Below are 22,284 nucleotides of genomic sequence, written 5' to 3'. Positions count from 1 at the left end.
AGTGAGTGAGGAAAGAGGGTAAGATCATATACAAACAGGAGGATAACAATACAGGTTACACACCCAGAGTTTTTCAAAACATACTAACAATATGGTCATATTCAAATGAATAAGTTAAATTGAATTCACTCATGGAAATCCCAGTGAGTTCACACTGGGGAGAGGCCGTTCACGTGCTCTCAGTGTTGGAAGGGATTTGGTCATTCATCGCACTTGCTCAGACACAAGTTCACAATTGATTACTGGGATTGGATTCTGCGGTTATTGTTTCTGCTCTCAATTACATCCAGGACTGCATTTTATTCAGTTGGTCAATGGGGAGGGTTGGAGGATTTCTTTCTGCTGGACTGACTGGTCTCATGACTTTGTGTCCAGTGGGCTGATACTTGAGCCTTGTTGTGAATACCTGGTTTCAACTTTCACAAGGACTACAGAATGAAGGGGTGTTTGGAAGTTAGAAGATATTTCATTCCCATTTCTGTTTGGAATCCCCCAAATCATACCACATTACCATGAAGATGGGATATGGTCATGACTTGGTTTATTTCTTTAATTTATCTGTGTCTTTCTCACAGCAGGGTATGAGGGGCAAGTTGTCTGAGGTAGAATGGGAAATTACCTTAATGGTTTGTTGGCTGACAGGCAATAGCTAATATTTAAGGAATTATTGCATTTTACGAGGGGATTAGTTAGCGCACTTGGCTGCACTGCTGGTTCATGATGCAGAGCGATGCCAACAGCACGGCTTCAACTCCTGTACCGGGTGCGATTATCAATGAAATGGCCTTCTCAACATTGCCCCTCACCTGAGGTGTGGCGACCCTCAGATTCAATCTCACCAATCAGCTCTCTCTCTCCCAAAGGGGAAAGCAGCCTCTGGTCCTCTGGGACTTTGGTGACTTTCATTGATACAACAAATATAGATTCCTTTAAGGAACAAAAATCCAACCGGAAAGGTGATGCAACGGTGGCTAATTTCTGGTGTTAATAGTGTGAATCTTTAATGCACATTCTCCAGTGCCACTATTTCCTTTTTCTGAATGGAGATGACAAATGTTGACAGTGCTCCCAGTTAGTCTAACCCTGGTTCTAAACAAGTTGAACATAACCTCCCTGTTTTTCAATTCTATCACTCCATAATGGAATCCTATATATGGGCTCCACACTTTAGGAAAGATGTGACGTTCTCAGATAGGGTGCAGAGGACATTTATGAGAACGGCACCAGGGATGAGGGACTTCAGTGAGGTGGAGAGACTGTAACAGTTGAAATTTCTCTCCTTAGATCAGACTGGCATCAGGGTTGAAAATGGGGCCATTCGGCCCATTGGATCCATGCCAGCTCTCTGTGGATCAAACCATTGTCCTATTCAATGAAGCTATTATTACCGGACTCCCTGAATATTTCCCCGGAGCTATTGGGAGCGGCGCTGTTGCTAGTGCCTTCAGCCCCGACCCCCTGCACAAACTCTCCTCCATTCTGACCCACTGAGAATCAACCCCTCTGACCCAGCTCCGCACCTTCTCCACAGGAAGAGGAGGCTATTAAGTCCTTCGAGCCTACTCCACCATTCATTATGATCATGGCTGATCATCCAGTTTAATAGCATAATCCCACTGTCCCCCCGCCCCGCTTCTTGAAAACATACAATGTTTTGGACTCAACTATTCCAGTGGTAACTAATTCCACAGGCCGACCACTCTCTGGATCAAGAAATGTCTCCTCATCTCTGTTCTCATTGGTCTACCCCGTATCCTCAGACTGTGACCCATATCCCCTTATCCCTGTCGGTTTATTTCCTTCAAGAATCCATCCAATTTCCTTTTGGAATCATTCCATCATCTCTGCTTCTACTCCACTCATAGGAGGTGGGTTCCAGGTATTTCCCACTTTCTTCAAATGCAAACGAGTCTCAGAGAGCACAGAAAGAGGCCATCCCACCCATTGTTCCTATTCTAGCTCTTTGAATGAACTATCTAATTGGTCCCATCGCCCGGCAAGTTTCATTTCCTATCAAATCTGTCCAGTTCCCTTTTGAAAGTTACAGTTGAATTTACTTCCTGCACCTTTGTCAGGCAGAGAATCCCAAATCACAACAACTCGTTCTGTTTTAAATCAATAAATTCCACGATATGCTGTATTTGGATTTTCACAGGTGATTTGAAATTGAGTGAAAGCCATGGGGCTGGATTCTCTGTTCCTGAGATTAAGTGTTGACGCTGGGGCAGGATTTGTGGACTTTGGTGACAGCAAAACTGGTGCCAAACCTGGACCGATTCAGCGACTGTGGAGGGGCTAGCACCGGCACCACGTGGAACACATTAGATTCCAATGATAAACAATGCGGGATTTGCCGGGTCCATGATTGACACTCTGAGGCTGACAAGCTGTAGTCGCATATACACATTACAATCCTCACAAACACACACACTCATTCCAGCCAACAAGATGGCACTGGTTGTGCTAGAGTGCGCCCGTACAGCTGATGGGTCGCTGGGGCCAGAGGGCACCTAGGGGGGGTGGCCTGGGGTCGGGCACCTATAAGACCCATGGCCCTACGACCACAGTGGGCGGTCAGCAGCAGCGCAGCTGCATAGCTGCCTTTTCAGCTGAGACAATGGTGTTCCGTGCCCATCCACCCCGACCCCACAGCCCCACTCCTGGCTACCCCCGCTACTCCCCCCAGCCCTGGCAAAAGCCCCCTGGCCAGCGGGACAACTATCAGCAAACTATAGCGATGTTGGACACTTCTGTACCCAATCTCTGTCCCTCAGAAGCCACAACGCTGGTTTCACGATTTTTAAAAGCTCAAGGGAACTCGGTCCATCGGAGGCGGAGAATCGCGGAGGCACCGGAGAATACTGGGTCAGGGCCGCTACTGATATGCAAGCGGTGTTTACTGTACCTGCATTCTGGACTGCATTGCTGCTGTCGAGGTCATGGAGAATTGCGATTTGGCGTCAAATCAGCACCCGCCGTGATTTTGGCATCAGAACCTATTCTCTGCCCAATTGTGTTTCCCAATTTCGAAGGGAGAATCCTGCCCAAGGTTGTTACACAAAATTAAGACTCAGTTTCTTTGAATGTCTGTGACCCCTGGTTCTGGAAACCCCCACCATCGGAAACATCCTTCTTGCATCAGCGTTGTCGAGTCCTGTTAGAATTCCCTCTCATTCTTCTGAACTCCAGTGAATACAATCCTAACCAAGTCAGTCCCGCAATCCCAGGAATCAGTCTGGTAAACGTTTGCTGCAATCCCTCTGGAACAAGAACATCCTTCCTCAGATAAGGAGGCCAAAACTCCATACAATATTCCAGGTGTGGCCTCACCAAGGCTCTGTATAATTGCAGCAAGGCATCCCTACTCCTGTACTCGAATCCTCTCCCTATAAAGGCCAACATACCATTTGCCTCTGTTACCGCCTGTTGTAACTGGATGCTTACCTTCAGTGAAACCCTAACATGTGACTGGATCTTCATTAAAAAAAATAATGCTGTATAAATCAAAATGTTTCCACAAACTGAACTAGCAAAAATAGTTTAAATTAACAAATTGTTCCAGAATGTTGTAAAGGTACAGGGCATCTTATACTGCCAAAATCTGGCTCAAGTCTGAGACTCCTTGTTCAACCCAATCAAGATGAGTAAGAAAGAAAGTGATTGCCTTCCACAAAACTGGCTCTTTGAACCAGTGAATCTTGTATTGTCATGGAAGTGTCCCTTTAAGAAATGTTTTTGTCTTATCACATGGCTTCAGTGATGTCATTGTGTGGGTGGAGCTGGGCGGTGGCTCTGTGAAATTTTACTTTCGCTTTGAGTTTTGGGCTGGTTTGAACTGCACAGGTTGAAAGAAGTGTTTCTCTATCTTCATTTTAAAAGCTGTTTCCAGACTGCGCGATAACTTAAAAGAGATCGTTGCTTTCTGGAAAGAATTGTTTGGAAAGGAAACAAAAGTATCAATACCAAGTCTTCTACCAGTAAGAGTGCTGTGTGCTGGGCCACACCTTTGAAAAGGGGGTTCTGGTTTTTACTTGGATCTTGTTATTAAATTGGAACAGTGAAGGGGGTATTCATTAAGGGTTATACATAGATTACTGTAGCTGCATGGGCTCTTTATGTTTGTAGTTGATAATAATTCTTACTGTGTGTTTATACAAATGTTTACTAAATTTGTAGAATAAAGTTTGTTTTTTGATTAAAAATGCCTAAGAATTCTGTTGAATGAAACCTGAAAGGCAGGCACTTCTGCTCATCATAACCAACATCAATAAACAGTTATAGGCCAGATGAACTCCGTAATACACTTTGGAATTTTCTGAACCCTGTCCCATAACAGTATTAACCAAATGCATTATTGAACGAGTTCTGTGTTAATTAGCTACCAGTCAGTAACACATGATTGAATAAATAATTAAAAAGAAAATATTATTTTTAATTTAGAGTACCAATTATTTTTTCCCAATAAAGGGGCAATTTAGTGTGGCCAATCCACCTAATCTGCACATCTTTTGGTTGTGGGAGTGAAATCCACGCAGACATGGGGAGAATGTACAAACTCCACACGGACAGGTGACCCAGGGCTGGGATTCGAACCCGGGTCCTCAGTGCCGCAGTCCCAGTGCTAACCACTGCGCCACATGCCGCCCTTTGATTGAATAAATAATGAGCCTGAATTGAGTTACAATTCATGAATCAATAATGAATCAGTGGTTATAGTGAAAGACAAAGTTTTTTTTTGTACAATTGTAAAAACGTAATTGCTGTGTATGTAAAGAATGTGCAATGAGGATAAATGTACTGGCAAGAGAGACCTTCAAGCTCTGATTAGCCTCAACATTTGAAACTGTGTGAATAAGGGATTGTATAGAATCAGATAAAGGGATAGTATGAAATAGTTCTATTGTATTCCTGTCTGAGATAATGAGAGAAGGTGGTGTCAGTAATTGGGGATCCAATTAAATTAACCCAGTGACCAAATTGAGCAATTATCATGTTACAACAGACCCAACTCTGACGTGAGGTAATGGTCATTTTGGGGATAAAAGTAGAGGTTCCGAAGGTCTTCCTTGCTGGCCAAGTACTGAAGACTCCCGAGGCCGAGTTGCAAGGAAATTACTGTCAAAGAAGGAGCCAGACTCCCGAGGCTGAATTCCACAAGAATTACTGTCAAAGAAGGAGCCAGAGAGGGTTACACTTCTACAGACTGATCACCCACATGAAGTTGTAAAAGTCAATGTCTTAAAGTTGTCCAGTAAACATTTTTCATTTAATAAACTTATTTTTAAATTTACTATCCAGAGAATTCTGCCTTTTTCTTAATTGGTTAAAGTCTTGTCCGAACCAAAGTGCATTTATTAAATGGTAAGTTAGGGGAGGCTGAAACAATTAAGTTCCAGATAACAAATGAACAGATAGGTTGACGCAGTGGTTCAATCCCGGCCCTGGGTCAATGTCTGTGGAGTTTGCACATTCTCCCCGTGTCTGCTTGGGTCTCACCCCCACATCCCAAAAAGATGGATTGGACATGTCAAACTGCCCTTTAATTGGAATTTATTTTTAAAAAGATAATGAGCAGATGATGTGTTTTTAGTGATGTTGGTTGAGGGATAAATATTGACCAGGACACTGGGGATCAGACACTTTAGGAACTTTCAAGCGGTTATTGGATAGGCACATAGAGCACACCAGAATGACAGGGAGTGGGATAGCTTGATCCTGGTTTCGGACAAAGCTCTGCACAACATCGAAGGCCAAAGGGCGTGTTCTGTGCTGTACTGTTCTATGATCTATGATCTATAACTCCCCTGCTCTTCTTCAAAATAGTGGCTGTGGGAACTTTTACACCCACCTGAGGGGCAGACAGGGCCTCAGTTTAACATCTTATTTGAAAGACAGTGCAGCACTCCCTCAGTGCCGGGACGAGGAATGTTGGAAGTGATTTAAAAAAATTATTTTTACAGTACCCAATTCATTTTTTCCAATTAAGGGGCAATTTAGCGTGTCCAATCCACCTAACCTGCACATCTATGGGTTGTAGGGGCGAACACGGGGAGAATGTGCAAACTTCAAATGGACAGTGTCCCAGAGCCGGGATCAGACCTGGGACCTCGACGCTGTGAGGCAGCAATGCTAACCCACTGCGCCACCGTGCTGCCCTTTGGAAGTGATTTTTGTCTTCCGGTCCTTGGCGTGGGACTTGATCCCAGAACCTTCTGACTCAAAGGTGAGAGAGCTGCCCACTGAGCAACGGCTGACACTATAGACCAGTCATTTTCAAACTCAGGGTCACGATCGGCAGGTGAGTCGAAGGCAAGCATTGGGAGGATCGTGGGGCCATTGGTCATGGCATTCCCGATCACGGGAAGAAGTGCACAATGGCCGTGACCGGCCGCAACCAACTTTAGGAATGCCGACCGCCCCGTGCATGTGTTACCCCTCAGCAGTGCGCAGGCCTGGAGCCCAGCGGGGCAGAACGTTTCCTCCTGACGTCAGCGTGCTGACCAAGGAGTAAATTCTTTTAAAACATCGATGGAGTTTTCTGCCCAGAAGTGGCGACAGAGAGCAGGTCACCTGCCCAGACCCATGTTCAGGGTGCAAGGGAGATTGCTCCAATTTGTAGCTGCCAGCAGTGCTCATGTGAGCTCCAGGGCCTCTGGTGAACAACACATTATAAAGAATCCAAAATCAGGAACAGAACAGCATAAAGATGATTTTTTTAACGTATGGCTTTATTAATTGTGCTAATGTGAATCCAGGTGCAAAGCTCACGTGTGTTCTATGCGGGAGGAACTGGCAAATGAAAGTTTAAAACCCTCAAAACTTCAAAGGCATTTAAAGATGAATCATGATGAGTTCAAGGATAAACCTTCTTAATTTCTTTCAACGGATGCAATGAGAACTTAAATCATCAGTTGAAGTCCTTGGCAGAAATGTAACAGTGAATGACAAAGCAAATGAGATCGTGAGAACCAAGCAGTCTCACCTGTCACATTAAAGTTACAGAAAAATTTTCGGTCGCGATGGTCGGCTGGCATGGGTCGTGATAGTCAGCTGCCGTGGGTTGTGATGGTCGGCAGGCGTGGGTCGCGATGATCGGCTGGCGTGGCTCGCGATGGTCGGCTGGCGTGGGTCACGATGGTCGGCTGGCGTGGGTCGCGATGGTCTGCTGGCGTGGGTCGTGATGGTCGGCTGCCATGGGTCGCGATGGTCGGCAGGCATGGATCCCGGAGAATGGCCAGTTGGTAAAAATGGGCCCCGGTCAAAATATTTTGAAAAACACAGCTACATACAATACAAAGTTAGAAAGGGAAGGCTACCCTTTAAAACTCCCACTCTTTGCCTCCAGAGCCGAAATCAAATAATAAAATCCCCGGTATAAATAACATGGAATTGACTAACAAATGTTGAAATGTTGGTTTCGGACCACAAGTTTAGATTTCGCATTTGAGCCTCGGGCACCTTTCTGTTTCTCGTGTCATTGACAGGCAGGAGACGGAGCTGAGGGCTGAATTTAGCTGAGAATAACGGGGCCTGCGCACCAGTTGGGAAACTGCCATGGGCATCGCACTAATAGAGAGACAAGAAGGTGCTGGAGAACTGACTGGGAAATGGGCCTCCAACCAATTGTTATATCGGTCACTCAGAACTAAAGAGAAACCCGTCTCTTTAAATACATATACAGGGAAGGGGCTGCAATGAAATCTGTCCCTTTTAACCTGCACAAAAACAGGAGACTCAGATTCACAGGCTGCAGGAGTTCATTCGTCCCATCGTGCGTCTGCTATCTCTTTGAAAGGTCTCTGAGTCATCCAACTGCTCTGCTCTTTCCCCACAGCCCTGCAAATTCTTCTCTTTCAAGTATTTACCCACTGGAAAGATACTTGTGAATCTGCTTTCAGGCAGATCAGAACAACTCGCTGTGTAAACAAATAAAATAAAATCTCATCTCCCCCTCTGGCTTCTTTGCCAATTACCTCAGAGGGACTCACTTTCTGTTAAAGAGTCTGCCAACCCTTCTCTTCCACTTTCCCTATAGTGCATCAATCTAGTAATGAAACGTTGAATAAAATCAAACATTTCTATTGATAAAAGTTCATTAATTAAACAGAACATGGTTTTAAAAATGTTAATAATCCTGCTTATGTTAAATGTGAGGGTATCCCAAAACCCAGAAGGGTAACATGGAATATCGGTTCTTAGTGGTGCATATTTTCAATTTGGTATAATGTGAAAAAAAGATATGCAAACCAGGAAGGAACAGTTCAGTCTTGTTGTGATCAATTAGTAAAGTATTAACTTAAAGGAAAACACACAAGGAAATTATGATGGACAACATCAATACACTTACTTGCTCCTCTTGTCTCATTGTCTGTGCTTGTGATCTCATTACTACACAATCAGGAAACACCCAAGGATGTTCCATTTGCAATTTGTCTGTCGCTTGATTGTCTCCTGGCTGTTCAACCACAGTGGGCATCACTATTATCTGTGACTCACCTGTATCATTCCCTGAAATGAATTGAATCCCTGCAATTAGCAATGTTCCTACCACTCCTACAACCATTCCTCCCATCTTCAAAGCTACTTCTTAAGTTTGCTCTCACAGAGGAATCCTTTAACCTCCCCGTGAACACTGGTAACTAAAATTTCTTCCTTCAACATCACTTCTGAACAGATATATTTATCCCATACCATTAGGGATTGCCTTGCTCCTGTATCTGTTAAAATGTTAATATCATTTCCCATTCCATCCTGTAAACCTGAAAAGACTTTCCCTTCACATACAAAATCGTTAAACACATAACCACCTGCAATTCACTCTGCCCCTTTACAGGTTGTGCACCCATTTTCACATCTCCAATTAGTCCTATTGTTTGTTCTTCTCTGTGTATATACCCTACTAGCTTATCTTGTTCTCTTGTCTCTCATTTAATATTTCCTTTCTCAAGATGTATACCTCCAACTGGTTTGCCATTTAATCACAACATAATGATTTTATATGGTGCAATTTAGTACAATGAAAGCATCTAATTTTCCTCATAACCCTTATTCCTTCAGCAACATCTTTTTTACTTTGAGGTGAAGTCTCCTTGGAATTTTCAACCATTCCTTCTCTTGCTTGACTGTCTTTTCTCGCACCTTCCCATTTTCTATCCTTCTCATATTTAAAAGTGTGACATCAGCAAGTTCAGCAGCCTGCCCGACAGTCTTATTATCCTTTTGTTCCTGTACATGAGTTCCTGTAGTGAATCTCTGAATTCTTCCAAAAAAATTATATCTCTAAGAACCTCATTGGTTCCTTATATTTTTTATGCTCTTACCTACGAATCCAAATTATTTTGTTTAACCCTTTCAAATTGAATCTAAGTCTGTCCAGACCGTTTTCTTACATTTCAAAGCTTTTGCCTCTAAGCCTCCGGTATTAACTCACAAGCATTCAATGTAGCTTTCTTCGCTGTATCATACGCCCCAGACATTTCCTTTGAGAAAGATGCATAGACTTCACTAGCCCTATCTACAAGTTTACTCTCAGAGCAGCGATCAACAATTTAATTTCTCCAGCTATTTTCTCGACATGCTTTCACCAAATTTTGGAAGTGCAAATCTAAACATCTCCCCACTAGGTTCATACATAGAACTATGCCCTTCCTCAACCTGCCCTGATGTCTCTTTTTTAACATCCAGAATTTTAAGCTGAAATTCTCTCTTTCTCTCTTTCTCCTTTTCTCTTTCTGCCATTGCTAACTTCTCCCTTTCCAATTTCCTTGGGAAAGATCTCACTTATTCCATTTCTTTTTCCTTTTCCTCCATTTCAACTTTCGTAATTGAATTTTTGCCAACACAATTGCCTCATTTTTGGGAGGAATTGGTCTGTCTGGCAACTCTTGTACATTTAAATTATTCGCTATTCTTTCAGCTACCTTTCTTATTTCCTGTGGGTAACCCTAATTGTTATGAGTTTGCCAATTCCATCAATATAGTTTTAGGTACATTTTGCAAACCATACATTGTCTACTCCCAAACAAGTCTTAGCTATTGCAGTCACCTTATTTTAAATCACACAATCCCTTATTTCAACACTTTGCTCATTCTCGTTACATTTAAAAGTCATAAATTCCCTTTCACCCAAGGTATTCTGCTTCTCAAAATCCCAGATGAGCTCCCAATTTTGTTAAGAAACCCTCTTATGTTAAATGTGAGGGCATCCCAAAACCTGGAAGGATAACTTGGAACACCAAGTTAGTGGTGTATATTTACAATCTGGGATAATATGAGGAAAGATATGTAAACCAGTGAGGAAAAGTCCAGTAGTGGTGTACTCAATTAATAAAGAATATTTGTTAACTTAAAATAAACACACAAGACAACAATACACTACAACAATGCACTTCACTACAATAATGGTCATACATCCACAGCATCTTATGAAGTTCCCCTGTTCCCAGCTATCTACGCTCCTGAACACTGAGAAATGGCCCTTTCCCAAACAACATCCAATATGGGCGGCATGGTAGCACAGTGGTTAGCACTGTTGCTTCACAGCGCCAGGGACTCGGGTTCGAATCTCTGCTTGGGTCACTGTCTGTGCGGAGTCTGCATGTTCTCCCAGTGTCTGCGTGGGTTTCTTCCAGGTGCTCTGGTTCCTCCCACAAGTCCCAAAAGTCGCACTTGTTAGGTGAATTGGACATTCTGAATTCCTCCTCTGTGTACCCGAACGGGAGCCGAGTAGTGACGAGGGGATTTTCACAGTAACTTCATTGCAGTGTTAATGTAAGCCTACTTGTGACAATAAAGATTATTATTATATAACTCCATGAGCTAAATCCAGAAGGTAGTTACCATCCATGAGTTCTCTTGAAGGTGGGAGAGTCCTTCTTCCATTCAGCATAATTGTTCTCTGAGGAATCTAAAAACCAGCAGCTTTCTGACTGGAGTTCTCTGCTTTGTGACAGAGTCCTGTTTGTTAGCGGTTTCTCTCTCTTCTCTCCTCCTATCTCCCATTAACCCTGCTGTGGAGAAACATTTTTTTCAATTTGATGTTATTCTCTCTCACTAACACTTTGGACAGGCTTTTAACATATAGTGTGAATGATATTCTTATCTCTCCACTTTGAACTCACCTCTTCTACAGTCTAACAGTCTAACACCTATTTCTATCTGGCACTGTCGCCCCCCCCCCCCCCCCCCCCCCACCCCCACCCCCATCACTTCAGTAAGCTTGTTTTCGGTCCCCCTTGTATCCAATTCTTCTTACTTTATTTTATCCATATTTTTTAATGAAAGGGATAGACAGGGGAGATGCAGGTAAGTTGTTTCCCCTGGTTGGGGAGCCTATAACTTGGGGCACAATTTCAAAATAAGGGGGAAGCCACTTAGGACCGGTCTCGGAGGAGACATTTCTTTACTCAGAGGGTTGTGAATCTTTGGAATTCTCTACCCCAGAGGGCAGTGGGAGCTCAGTCATTGAGTGCGTTTATAGCAGAGACTGACAGATTTCTAAATACCAATAACACAAAGGGATATGGGGATAGTGTGGGGGAAAAAGACATTGAAGTGGATGATCAGCCATGAACGCACTGAAGGGTGTCATGAAGCATGCTAATGTTATCTGTTGGGTATCCCAACTTGGAACACCGGTTCATGGCGGTGTATAGATTTATTTTGTTTTGGTGTGAGGAGACAAATGAAACCCCAGTGAGAACAGATTGCCCAGTCATCGTACAACAATTATTAAAGACTATTTATTAAAGTAAAGACAAATACACTCAAACAGGATGATTCTACTCTCACGCAATTCAGATGTGCGAATTACTAAACGCCACATTTTATAGAGAACTTACTCCTGGTTACACACTATATCTACAATCCTGAACTTTGTAAGACTTCCCCTGTTCCCCAAACAACATCCAAATTAAATAACCGGCTATAGTTACCACACAATACAGGGATGATACTCAAGTCTGGGAAAACGTTCTCCTCTGATCCAGCGAAGCTATTTCAAACTGCCGTTACAAAGGTTTTCTGCACTGCCTTGGCTCCAAGACTTAGAAATGTATTTGACTGTAAACCTGGTCTTCAGGCTGGATGGCTGGAACCTGCCTACCTTTCTCTCGGAGACTCCGAGATGTTAACTGCCTCTCTTTGCCTCTCAGGGTCTGGTCAATTATACCTTTTTTGTTCTTTGATTATGCTTTGTGCATATTCAGCTGTCTGTCCTGATCAACTTCCATATCTAAACATTATCATATGACTATCTCTTGGACTTTTCCCAATCATCTGTAATCTATTTCTCTTCCATAAGCCATTCATTTTTGATTCTTCTCTAAACGGCTGCTCTAAACCCATTACCAGGGAGAGACGCATATGAATTGAGGACTTTTAATATCGTCTACTGCTGTCGCCAGGCAGATTTATGACAATGACGGAACCAGCTCGATGGGCTGAATGGCCAACTCCTGCTCTTCTGTTCCAATGTTACAAAGATAAGTAAGAAAGTATAGGGCGGCTAATATAGCCATGATTAGGAAGTGGGTAGTGGGGAAGGGGTCGGCATGGGAGCGGATGGAGGCGGCGTCATGCAAAGACACCAGTCTGGGAGCATTGGTAACGGCACCTGTGCCGTTCTCACCGGCCCGATACTCCACAAATCCGGTGGTAGTGGCGGCTCTGAGAATCTGGGGGCAAAGGAGGAGACATAAGAAAGTGGAGGGAGCATCGATTTGGACCCCGATTTATAACAACCACAGGTTTGTAGCGGGTAGGCTGGATGGTGGGTTCCAGAGTTGGCAGAGGGCAGGAATTAGAAGGATGGGGGATCTATTTATAGATGGGAGCTTTCCCTGCTTGAAAGCTTTGGAGGATAAATTTTAATTGCCAGCAGGGAATGGTTTTAGGTATTTGCAGGTGCGCGACTTCCTGAGAAAAGAGGTGCCGGGCTTTCCGCTGCTGCCGCCAAGGGGGATACAGGATAGAGTAGTTTCCAGTACCTGGGTGGGAGAGGCGAAGGTTTCAGATATTTACCAGGAGCTTTCGGAGGCGGAGGAAACTCCGGTGGAGGAGCTTAAGGGCAAGTGGGTGGACGGGCTAGGAGGAGAGATAGAGGCGGGTCTATGGGCAGATGCCCTAAGCAGGGTTAATACCTCCTCATCGTGCGCCAGGCTTAGCCTGATACAATTTAATATAGTCCACCGGGCACACATGACAGTGACTATGATGAGCAAGTTTTTCGGGGTAGGGGATAGGTGTGCGAGGTGTGCGGGAAGCCCAGCAAATCATGTCCACATGTGAAATGAAAATCGCTTATTGTCACAAGTAGGCTTCAAATGAAGTTACTGTGAAAAGCCCCTAGTCGCCACATTCCGGCGCCTGTTCGGGGAGGCTGGTACGGGAATTGTACCCACGCTGCTGGCCTGCCTTGGTCTGCTTTCAAAGCCAGCGATTTAGCCCTGTGCTGAGAGAAACATATGAGCCATGATTGAATGGCTGAGCAGATTTGCTGGGCTGAATGGCCTAAATCTGCTCCTTTGTCTTATGATGTGACATCTCATCAAATGTCTTTGGAAATTGAAGTGCACCACATCTACCAGTTCCCTTTTATCCAACTTGAATGTTACTGTGGGAAAAAACTCTAACAGATTAGTCATACACAATTTCCTTTTCACAAAGCCATGTTGGATGTGCCTGATGAGCCTGCTGTAATCTCCTCGGTAATGGATTTCTGGACTTTCTCTATCAATGTTAGGCTAACTGGCCTATGGTTTCCTGTTTTCTGCCTCCCTCCTTTCCTGAATAAAGGTGTTACATTTATTATTTACCAATCCACTGGGACCTTTCCAGAATCTGAGGAATTTGGGGGGATTTTGGAGGTTGAATAAACTTGGTTTGTTCTCACTGGAACGAAGGAGGTTGAGGGGCAACCTGATAGAGGTCTACAAAATTATGAGGGGCATAGACAGAGTGGATAGTCAGAGACTTTTTCCCAGGGTAGAGGGGTCAATTACTAGGGGACATAGGTTTAAGGTGCGAGGGGCAAGGTTTAGAGGAGATGTACAAGGCAAATGATTTACACAAGAGGGTAGTGAGTGCCTGGAACTTGCTGAGCTGCCGGAGGAGGTGGTGGAAGCAGGGACAATAGAGACATTTAAGGGGCATCTTGACAAATATATGAATAGGATGGAAATAGAGGGATACGGACCTGTAGAGGGAAGTGTAGAAGTTTTTAGTTCAGAAGTGCAGCATGGTCAGCGCAGGCTTGGAGGGCTGAGGGCCTGTTCCTGTGCTGTACTTTTCTTTGTTCTTTGATTATAACCAATGCATCTGCCCTCTTTGCCACCACTTCTTTTAAAACCCAAGGATGCAGGTCATCCGGTCCTGGGGACTTGTCAGCCTTTAGGTCGAATAGTTTTCCTGGCATCTTTTCCCTGGTGATTGTTCTGTGTTCCTCCCTCCCTATTACCTCCCGATTTTCAATTATCTTTGTGAATTGTTCTCAGTCTGCTCCTGTAAAGATCGACACAGAATACCCGTTTAATGCCTCTGCCATTTCTTTGTTTCCCATTATCAATTCCCCAAACTCATTCTCCAGAGGACCAAAACTAGCTTTAGTCACTCTATTCCTTTTTAAATAGAAATTTTTACTATCTGTTTTTATATTCTGAGAATGTTTACCCTCAGACTCTAATTTTTGCCTCTTTACTATCTCTTTGGTCAATCTTTGCTGGTTCTTAAAATCTGTCCAATCTTTAAGCGAACACGAACCTTTGCAGATTTGGACGGTGTTTCTTTCAATTTAATCCAATCCTTGACTTCCTTATTTAACCATGGATGATGCATCCTTCTCAAAAAGCTTTCCCTCACTGGGATAAATCTTTGCTGAGAGCTATTAAGAGTCAGCCACTGCAACACTGATGTTCTAACTTTTAACCTAGTTTCCCAGTTCACCTTAGCCAGCTCTCCCTTCATAACCTTCGAGTTACCTTAATTTACAATTGAAACACTCGCCTTAGACCGATGCTTCTCACTTTCAAACTGAATGTGCAATTCATGATCATTATGATCACTGTTACATAAAGGCTCCATCACCATTGGGATATTGATTAATCCTGTCTTATTGCAACTTACCAGGTCTAGGATGACCAGCTCCCTGGTTGGCTCAAGAATGTAGGCTCAAAGAAATGTTTTTTTAATCGTTCATGGGATGTGGGCATCACTGGCTGAGCCAGCATCTGTTACCCAATCCTGAGGGCATTTAAGAGTCAACCACATGGGCGGTACAGTGACGCAGTGGTTAGCTCTGCTGCCTCACGGCGCTGAGGACCTGGGTTTTGATCATGGCCCGGGTCACTGTCCATGTGGAATTTGCACATTCTCCCCGTGTCTGCGTGGGTCTCACCCCCACAACACAAAGATATGCAGGGTAGGTGGATTAGTCACTCTAAATTGCCCCTTAATTGGGAAAAAAAGAATTGGGCACTTTAAATTTAAAAAAGAGTCACCCGCATTGTCCGTGGATCTGGACTCGCAAGTGGGCCAGACCAGGTAAGGATGACAGATTTCCTTCCCTAAAGGACAATAGTGAACCAGATGGATTTTTAAGGCAATCGACAATGGCTTCATGGTTATCTTTAGATTTTTAATTCCAGCTTTTGTTATTGAATTCAAATTTTACCATCCGCAATGGTGGGATTCAGACCAGAGTCTCCAGAGCATGAGTCCAACGACAATACCACTACGTCACTACCTTCCCAGAAAGACTCTGTGAACCCATTTTCCAGTTAAGTTTTGAAAATCAGATTCTCCCATGTATGTCCAAAGACGTGCAGATAAGGTCAATTGGCCATGCTAAATTGCCCATAGTGTAATGGGGTTATGGGGATAGGTGGAGGTGTGGGCATAGGTAGGGTGCTCTTTCTAAGGGCTGGTGCAGACTCGATGGGCCAAATGGCCTTCTTCTGCACTGTAAATTCTATGATTCTATGTAGATTAACACCACCCTTGAAACAAATGTACCACAATCATCAAGCCTCATGTATTACTTCCTATACACTCTACCTACAGTGTAATCACTCTTAGGAGGGCCATTAAGTACTCCCACAAGAGACCTCATATATTTAATATTTCTTATCATGAACCAAACTGAATCCACATCCTGATCTTTCAAGCTAAGGTGATCTCTCAGTACTGAACTAATGCCATCCTTAATAGGCCAACGTTGTCTACCTCATACGCTGCAGGAAAGGATGTCCCGAAGCGTGGTACATTGGCGAGACCATGCAGACGCTGCGACAACGAATGAACGGACATCGCGCAACAATCACCAGGCAGGAATGTTCCCTTCCAGTCGGGGAACACTTCAGCAGTCAAGGGCATTCAGCCTCTGATCTCCGGGTAAGCGTTCTCCAAGGCGACCTTCAGGACGCGCGACAACGCAGAATCGCCGAGCAGAAACTTATAGCCAAGTTCCGCACACATGAGTGCGGCCTCAACCGGGACCTGGGATTCATGTTGCATTACATTCATCCCCCACCATCTGGCCTGCGAAATCCTACCAACTGTCCTGGCTTGATACAATTCACACCTCTTTAACCTGGGGTTACCCCATCTCTGGATCTGTAAAGATTTAATCACCTGCTAATGGTCGCATTCCAGCATTGTTTGGCTTCTTTGAATTTGTCTATATATATGTTTCTGGAACATACCTCTTCATTCACCTGAGGAAGGAGCAGTGCTCCGAAAGCTAGTGACATCGAAACAAACCTGTTGGACTTTAATCTGGTGTTGTAAGACTTCGTACTGTGCTCACCCCAGTCCAACGCCGGCATCTCCACATCATCCTTAATAGGGGCTAGTTTAGGACAGTGGGCTAAACAGCTGGCTTGTAATGCAGAACAATGCCAGCAGCACGGGTTCACGGGTGACAATAAGCGATTAGTATTAACAGCAGCGATATGGGTGGCACGGTAGCAGCGGTTAGCACAGCGGTTAGCACTGCTGTTTCGATTCCTGGCTTGGTCACTGTCTGTGCGGAGTCTGCACGTTCTCCCCATGAGAAACTGCATGGGTCTGCGTGGGTTTCCTCCGGGTGCTCCGGTTTCCTCCCACAAATCCTGAAAGATGTACTTATTAGGTGACTTGGACATTCTGAATTCTTCCTCAGTGTTCCTGATCAGGCGCCGGAGTGTGGCGACAAGGGGATTTTCACAGAAACTTCATTGCAGTGTGTGATGAACGGTTACTGTATTACTGTACCCTTATCATCATGTAAGGTGATGTCCCCTTTAAGACCGGGCTTGGAACCCTGGGGGACTCCGCCTCCGCCAACCTTGGAGTCGTATATAAGGGGCCGCCTTGTGGGCGGCACCCAGTTAGCACCTGTCTCGGCACCAGGCTAGTTCTTAGCTTATTTTAAAGCCTTCTTTACCGTTTACTCTCTAAGCGTCATTATTGCGTGTACAACAATTTAATAAGCTAAACTACATCAGGATGGACGCCGGCCTAAAACCAGAGAAGCTCAACCTGGAAGCACGGACACCGGAGGCAAAATAATTTTTTTAATACTGGGTCCGATGCTTCGAGACCTACCTGGACTCCTCAGAGACTCCCATCCTAGGGCCACGCAAGCTGCGCCTACTCCACGCCCAGGTGAGTCACAGAATTTCCGCCATGCTCGAAAAGGCGACTACTTATGAAGAGGCGGTTGAGTTACTCCGCAAGCGGTACGTCAAGCCTATCAACGACGTGCATGCCAGGCACTACTCTCTACCTGACGGCAGCGCTCGGGGGAATCGCTAGACAAATTTGTTGAAAAACTCACCGCGCTTGCCAGGGACTGTGATCATCAGGATTTGACAGGGGAAACCCATATGAACCTGCTCATCAGAGACGCGTTCGTGTCCGGCATCCGCTCGACCTACATCCGGCAGCGGCTACTCGAAAACGGGGCAAAAGACCTCCAGGACACGCTAACGCTCGCCTCCTCGCTGGCCCGACATAATTTGGGCACATACCCCGCGGACTCTGCGACCCCCCTCGGACTTCCTCAGACTCAGCCACGTTACGGGCCTGCACCGCGCGGCAACCCGCTCATCCTGGTGGCACACCGTGCCACTTCTGCGGGCAGGGCCAGCATCCATGCCCACGCTGCCCAGTCCGCTCTGCTATTTGCAGCGAATGCGGGAAGAAGCGTCATTTTGCGAGGGTCTGCCTGGCCAGGCTCAGGGGCCAGAAAAACAAAGAACAGCCGGCCCGAAAATCAGGCTCTCAGGCCCGCAGGCCTCGCAATGCGGCTGCGCATCAACCCGACACGCCCCCTTCTGACGCGTCATCTGCCTCGTGCGAATCATGGGGACGGCCATCTTCTCGACCCAACACGTGCGACCGACGGCGGTGGCCATCTTATGAGTCCGACTCGGCTGAGGACTCGGACTACCCGTGATTGGGAGCGATCACCCTCGACCAAACTCGGCCAAAACATCTGCAGAACTCGATGATGAAGGTCCAAGACAACGGGCGGGACACTTCATGCCTCTTCGACTCCGGGAGTACGGAGAGCTTTCAGAAACGGTAAGGCGCTGCAATTGTGCGCCCATCCCTCATCCCAAACCATAGCCCTCGTATCCGGGTCCCACTCGGTACAAATCAAGGGGTACTGTATCGCGGATCTCTCGATCCAGGGCGCCGAATACACCCGTTTCAAACTTTATATCCTCCCCCACCTCTGCGCCCCCCTACTGCTCAGACTGGATTTCCAGTGCAGCCACCGAAGCTTGACACTGAAGTCCGGCGGACCCTTGCCCCCCTGACGGTGTGCAGCCTTGCAACACTGAAAGTCGCACCACCCTCGCTATTCGCAAATCTCACTCCCGACTGTAAGCCCGTCGCCACCAGGAGCCGGCGATACAGTGCCCAAGACATGACTTTTATCAAGTCAGAGGTTCAGCGTTTACTGGGAGAGGGGGTCATCGTGGCTAGCAACAGCCCCTGGAGAGCACAAGTGGTGGTAGTCCGGTCCGGGGATAAGAAACGGATGGTCGTGAATTATAGCCAGACCATAAACAGCTTCACGCAGCTTGATGCGTACCCTCTTCCTCGCATAGCAGAAATGGTAAATCGGATCGCCCAATGCCGAGTATTTTCCACGGTCGACCTCAAATCCGCCTACCACCAGCTCCCCATCCGACCAAAAGACCGCCTCTATACTGCCTTCGAAGTAGCCGGCCGGCTCTTCCACTTCCTCAGGGTCCCCTTCGGCATCACAAATGGGGTTTCCATCTTTCAAAGGGCGATGGACCAAATGGTGGACCAGTATGATTTGCGGGCTACATACCCATACTTGGACAATGTCACCATCTGCAGCCATGACCAGCAGGACCATGACGCAAACCTCGAAAAGTTCCTCCAGACCGCCCGAGCCCTCAACCTGACCTATAACGAGGAAAAATGCGTTTGCCACACAACCCGGCTAGCCATCCTCGGCTATGTCGTGGAAAACGGGGTCCTAGGTCCCGACCCCGACCGCGTGCGCCCCTAAAGGAACGCCGCCTTCCTCGCAGCTTCAAGGCCCTCAAACGGTGCTTGGGGCTCTTCTCCTATTACGCCCAGTGGGTCCCCAAATATGCGGACAAAGCCACGATATTTCCCCCGTCGGCTGAGGCTCGATTGGCCTTCGACCGCATCAAGGCCGACATCACCAAGGGCGCTATGCGCGCGGTGGACGAAACTATCCCCTTCCAGGTAGAGAGCGATGCGTCACACATTGCCTGGCTGCTACCCTCAACCAGGCAGGCAGACCAGTAGCGTTCTTCTCCCGGACCCTCACTGCCTCCGAGATTCGGCACTCTGCAGTCAAGAAGGAGGCACAAGCCATTGTGGAGGCTGTACGGCACTGGAGGCACTACCTAGCCGGTAGGAGGTTCACCCTTGTCACCGACAAATGGTCGGTCGCCTTTATGTTCGATAACGCACAACGGGCCAAAATTAAAAACGATAACAGTTTGAGGTGGAGGATCGACCTCTCCACCTACACGTACAATATCAAGTATCGTCCAGGGGAGCTCAACGAGCCCCCGGATGCCCTGTCCCGCGGCACGTGCGCCAACGCGCAGGAGGACCGCCTGCAAGCCATCCACAATGACCTCTGCCACCCAGGGGTTACCCGGCTCGTCCACTTTATCAAGTCCTGCAACCTACCTTACTCAACCAAGGAGGTCAAGGCCATGACCAGGGCCTGCCAGATCTGTGCGGAGTGCAAACCGCACTTCTACCAGCCAGACAAGGCTCGGCTCATGAAGGCCTCGGGGCCCTTTGAGCGACTAAGCGTGGAGTTCAAGGGGCCCCTCCCATCCACCTACCGCAATGCCTATTTCCTCACCTTTATTGATGAATTCTCCCGCTTCTCATTCGCCATTCCCTGCCCCGACATGACTTCTGCCACCGTGATAAAGGCACTGCACAGCATCTTCACCCTATTCGGTTTCCTCACTTATATCCACAGCGACGGGGTACATCATTCATGAGCGATGAACTGCGTCAGTATCTGCTCAGCAAAGGCATCGCCTCGAGCAGAACGACCAGTTATAACCCGCGGGGAAACGAGCAGGTGGAGAGGGAGAACGCGACAGTTTGGAAGGCTGTCCTTCTGGCACTACGGTCGAGATTTCTCCTAACCACCTGCTGGCAGGAGGTCCTACCCGACGCCCTACACTCCATTAGGTCGATCCTCTGCACGGCCACGAATGAGACCCCTCACAACCGATTGTTTGTCTTCCCCAGGAAGTCTACCTCCAGGGTCTCGCTTCCACCTTGGCTGATGGCTCCGGGACCTGTTCTTCTCCGGAGGCACACGAGGAGCCATAAAATGGACTCCCTGGTCAAGAAGGTCCGATTACTACACGCAAACCCCAGTTACACCTATATCGAGTACCCTGACGGCAGGCAAGATATACAGTTTCCCTCCGGGATCAGGCACCCGCTGGTTCCACTATAACACCCCCCCGCCTGGCCCCACTCTCCGTTGGTGGGCACCTACTGCGCGTGCCCCCTAGCGCCCCCCCCTCTACACACCCCACCGGCGCCGGCACCGCTACCCCCAGCCCCAACTATTCCCCCTGCACCCCAATCCCCTACCTCGACCCGGACCAAGGCTCCGACCACCGTGCTCCCGGACGTACCCTCAACTAAGACGTCCGTGTCCGCCGCACCACTGCCCGCGCTGAGGAGGTCGATAAGGACGATCAGGCTGCCAAGACGAATGGACTTATGATGGCACTTCACCCCCGCCAGACTTTTTTTAAAACGGGGGTGAATGTGATGAACGGTTACTGTATTACTGTACCCTTATCATCATGTAAGGTGATGTCCCTTTAAGATCGGGCTTGGAACCCTGGGGGACTCCGCCTCCAGCTCCGCCCACCTGGGAGTCGTATATAAAGGGCCGCCTTGTGGGCGGCACCCAGTTAGCACCTGTCTCGGCACCAGGCTAGTTCTTAGCTTATTAAAGCCTTCTTTACCGTTTACTCTCTAAGCGTCGTTATTGAGGGTACAACACAGTGTTTATTTGAGCCTACCTGTGAAACTAATAAAGATTATTATTATGATCCTATCACCTTTTCCCAGCTTCCTGCCATTCCGATTTGTCAACACCTTTCAACATTTAGATATCAGCCTTCGTCACCTTTCGACTAAGTTGCTGTAATGTCTATCAGGACATTTACCTTCATCAGTGCTGACAATTCACCCTTTTGTTTCAAACGCTGTGTGTATTTTCAATCCATTTTCAGGGGTTCCATAATCCAATAGGATTTGATGAGAAACCTCTTTACCCAGCGAGTGGTGAGAATGTGGAACCACAGTGAGAGGTTGAGGTGAACAGCATGAATACATTGAAGGGGAAGCTAGATAGAAGGATATGCTGATGGGGGAGATGAAAGGGGTGGGTGGAGGCTCATGTGGAGCATTAATAATAACAGAGACCAATTGAGCCGATTGGCGTGGCCCTGTGCTGTAGACTCAATGGAACAGAGACAAATGTATTTATCTTAAATCTACCAGAAGTGGGTGGGAAACACTATTTACTATCCAGGACAAAATATATGCCCTTCATCAGCTTCTGTGGATCATTTCAGTGGAAATGTTCTCTCCCCGGCTCAAAGAGCATCAGCCTACTGGAAGCAAAGTAACGAGACCAGCGAGTCCAGCAGAAAGAAACCCTCTGATCCTCCCGATTCACCAAGTGTCAGAATGAACATAGTTCAGTCCTGGATGTGATTAACAGCAGCAATAACAGCA

At 46.6% G+C, this 22,284-nt stretch overlaps 2 protein-coding genes across 2 annotated transcripts in view; one reads left to right on the top strand and one right to left on the bottom strand.

Moving 5' to 3' along the window:
- Positions 1–22,284, top strand: part of LOC140420588 (uncharacterized) — a 282,147-nt gene that overhangs the window by 47,220 nt on the left and 212,643 nt on the right. The gene's annotated exons all lie outside the window — the stretch shown is intronic.
- Positions 8,268–22,284, bottom strand: part of LOC140420604 (uncharacterized) — a 139,412-nt gene continuing 125,395 nt past the window's right edge. The window contains exon 4 of the mRNA XM_072504603.1: positions 8,268–8,508. Within this exon, the coding sequence (XP_072360704.1) occupies positions 8,297–8,508 (212 nt within the window). The 3' untranslated portion in view covers positions 8,268–8,296. The remainder of the gene's footprint in view (positions 8,509–22,284) is intronic.

The sequence above is a fragment of the Scyliorhinus torazame genome, chromosome 5 (assembly GCF_047496885.1).
Source record: "Scyliorhinus torazame isolate Kashiwa2021f chromosome 5, sScyTor2.1, whole genome shotgun sequence".
Taxonomy (NCBI): Eukaryota; Metazoa; Chordata; class Chondrichthyes; order Carcharhiniformes; family Scyliorhinidae; genus Scyliorhinus; species Scyliorhinus torazame.
This window is presented reverse-complemented; position numbering and strand designations above follow the sequence as displayed.